The sequence below is a fragment of the Myotis davidii genome, unplaced genomic scaffold (genome assembly GCF_000327345.1).
Source record: "Myotis davidii unplaced genomic scaffold, ASM32734v1 scaffold1318, whole genome shotgun sequence".
In the NCBI taxonomy this organism is placed as follows: Eukaryota; Metazoa; Chordata; class Mammalia; order Chiroptera; family Vespertilionidae; genus Myotis; species Myotis davidii.
Window position 1 is genome coordinate 21,435 of NW_006289719.1, and position 2,964 is coordinate 24,398.

The following is a 2,964-nucleotide window of genomic DNA, read 5'->3' on the forward strand; positions in this document are numbered from 1 at the left end:
AAATTAAAAGATGTTCAATCTCACTGGCAATTAGGGAAATGCAAATCAAAACTATGAGACAGACACCACCTCACACCTGTTAGAGTGGCCATTATCAACAATACAAGCAATAACAAGTGTTTGAGAGGTTGTGGAAAAAAGGGAACCCTCATCCACTGCTGGTGGGAATGTAGACTGGTACAACTACTATGGGAAACAGTCTGGCGATTCCTCAAAGAATTAAGAGTAGAGCCTGGCCGGTTTGGCTCAGTGGATAGTCGGCCTATGGACTGAAGGGTCTCAGGTTTGATTACGGTCGGAGGCACATGCCCGAGTTGTGGGCTCAGTCCCCAGTAGGGGGCGTGCAGGAGGCAGCCAATCGGTGATTCTCTCTCATCATTGATGTTTCTCTCTCTCTCTCCCTCTCCATTCCTCTCTGAAATAAATAAAAATATATATTAAAAAAAATTAAGAGTAGAGCTACCATATGACCCAGCAATCCTTCTCCTGAGTATATACTTGAAAACCTCAAAATCATGTGTTCGCAAAGATATATGAACCCCTATGCTCATTGCAGCATTATTCACGGTGGCCAAGACATGGAAACAACCATATTGTCCTGCGACAGAGGACTGGATAAAGAAGATGTAGTACAAATATACAATGGAATTCTATTAAGCCATAAGAAAAGATGAAATAGTGTCATTTGCAATAATGTGGATGGGCCTTGAGAACATTATGCTAAGTGAAATAAGTCAGTCAAAAAAGGCTATGAACTGCCCTAACCGGTTTGGCTCAGTGGATAGAGTGTCAGCCTGCGGGCTAAAGGGTCCCAGGTCCGACTGCAGTCAAGGGCATGTACTTGGTTGCAGGCACATCCCCAGTAGGGGGTGTGCAGGAGGCAGCTGATATTTCTCTCTCATTGATGTTTCTCTCTCATTGATGTTTCTAACTCTCTATCCCTCTCCCTTCCTCTCTGTAAAAAATCAATAAAATATGTTTCACAAAAAAAGGCTGCAAACATATGATTTCATTCATATGTAGGATATAAAACTGAAACTCATGAACAAAAACAGCAGTGTGGTAGTTGCCAGAGGGAAGGGATTGTTGGTAGAAGAGAGTCCTAATATATGGTGACAGGAGAAGATCTGACCATGGGCACCAGGTGCAATATACACATCTTGTAACATAGAAACTCACACCTGAAAACTGTATGTTCATATTGACCAATGTCACCCCAATAAATTTAGTTAAAAAAAAATTTTGCCCAGATATAAAAATAACTACTACAAGAGATAAATGAAGTATAAAAATGGCTCTAAATTCAAATAAAAATTAGAAAATGAGTGTTTTAAGTATGAAATTCTATACTTTCTTCTAATATCAAAAGTTTTTGTAATTTAAAACTGCTTAAGAGCTGATAATAGGTTTAACTATGAGTAGGAGTCATGTTTTGACAAAGAACTCTATGACAACCTTAGCATTTGAGTTTTAATATTAGTAACTATAATAATTTACATTCTTCCTACAAAGTACATAACTATGATTTCTGAATATATTTTTATATCACAAGCAAATACGAGTTTGGAAAATATTTAAAGTAATATAACAATTATTAAAGTTCCTTAGGTCTTCTAATATATATCCTGCAAACTTACCATCTGTACACTTTTTTCCAATTCTTGGGGAATCGCAAATGTAGATGAAGGAGCCTGAGTAAGAGGCCATGCGCCAGCCTAAAAGAAAATAAGTAAAATAAAAAAGTTAAATAGACAAGCATCTAACTTGTTAATAAATATTTATAAAATGATTTAAACTAAAGCACCTCTTTTTTCCTTTCTCAAAATGTTGATAAAACCCATTAGCATTACTATCTTGGCATATTTCATTCCAAATCAATATAACATATAACGTTAGAAGATACAATCCATTGATTAAAGAAAATGCAATGAGGCCTCTACTTGTTAATTGTTTGGATCAGGCTATTTGAAATGAGTAGTAAATGCCTACAATAAAACACATATTCATACCTGTAGAACATATATTTGAAAACTAATTCCCAAATCTATTACTGTGTCTTGATTTTTGATAAAATTGTTGAACTTATTGTTGAGATCAGCACTGACACTCATATCTGTATACATCCGATGTAGCTTGCTGGTAAACTCATAACCACATGCTTGCTGTAAAAACAGTTTAAGAAAAATGATTTAAAAAGAATAATAATAAACCATATTAATTAATGAGAACATGTTACTATTGCTAGTTCTATGGTCAAGGGTCTGCATATTATATTCATGTCTACTCTTCAGGAAAATTATCAACTACTGAATATTTTAGCATAAATATGTCTGAGCTACTACTTACTTCATCAAGGTGTAAGCTAAAATTATGCAAAAATAAACTAAAATTCAACTGCACTACAAAACTTGTACTTAAATAAATATTTCAGGTGCATTCATTTATAAATAATACAAATCTTTTGTTAAGTTAATACTGTTTATCTTGTGGATAAGTCTATATCAATATACAGAGTGTCCCAAAAAATGTATATACACTTTAATAGCTGACAGCTGTTAAATGAAAATCTACACTAATAAAAGACACAGATGCTCATTGACTGTACCTTTGCTACACCCCAAGCCATGCCTACCAGCCAATCAGAGTGACTATATGCAAATTAACCCAACCAAGATGGTGGCCAGCAGCCACAGAGCTGGAGCAAGTAGGAGGCTTGGTTGCCCAGGCAATGGAGGAAGCCAAGCTTCCCGCCTGCCCTGAGCCGGCTGTGGTCTCCGCTCATGGCAACAAAGTTTCAATTATAGAAGACAAATAAATCCTAGATACCTGCTTCCAGCCAACCTCCACTGGGAGCTTGGGTGGCTGGGGGCCGTGGCCAGCCTGAAAACGGCCCTCAGACCCTCACCCAGACTGGTCAGGCACCCCAGCAGAACCCCCAACCCTGAAGGGGCTGTGGCCAGCCTG

The 2,964-nt window shown here is 37.4% G+C and overlaps 1 protein-coding gene across 1 annotated transcript in view; it reads right to left on the minus strand.

Moving 5' to 3' along the window:
* The window catches only part of CUL2 (cullin 2), a gene marked incomplete at its 3' end in the record, with an annotated part of 97,540 nt that overhangs the window by 19,518 nt on the left and 75,058 nt on the right, over positions 1 to 2,964 (minus strand). The window contains exons 15-16 of the mRNA XM_015563013.1: positions 2,010 to 2,162; positions 1,638 to 1,715 (exon numbers count right to left, since the gene is read on the minus strand). Of these exons, the coding sequence (XP_015418499.1) occupies positions 1,638 to 1,715; positions 2,010 to 2,162 (231 nt within the window). The remainder of the gene's footprint in view (positions 1 to 1,637; positions 1,716 to 2,009; positions 2,163 to 2,964) is intronic.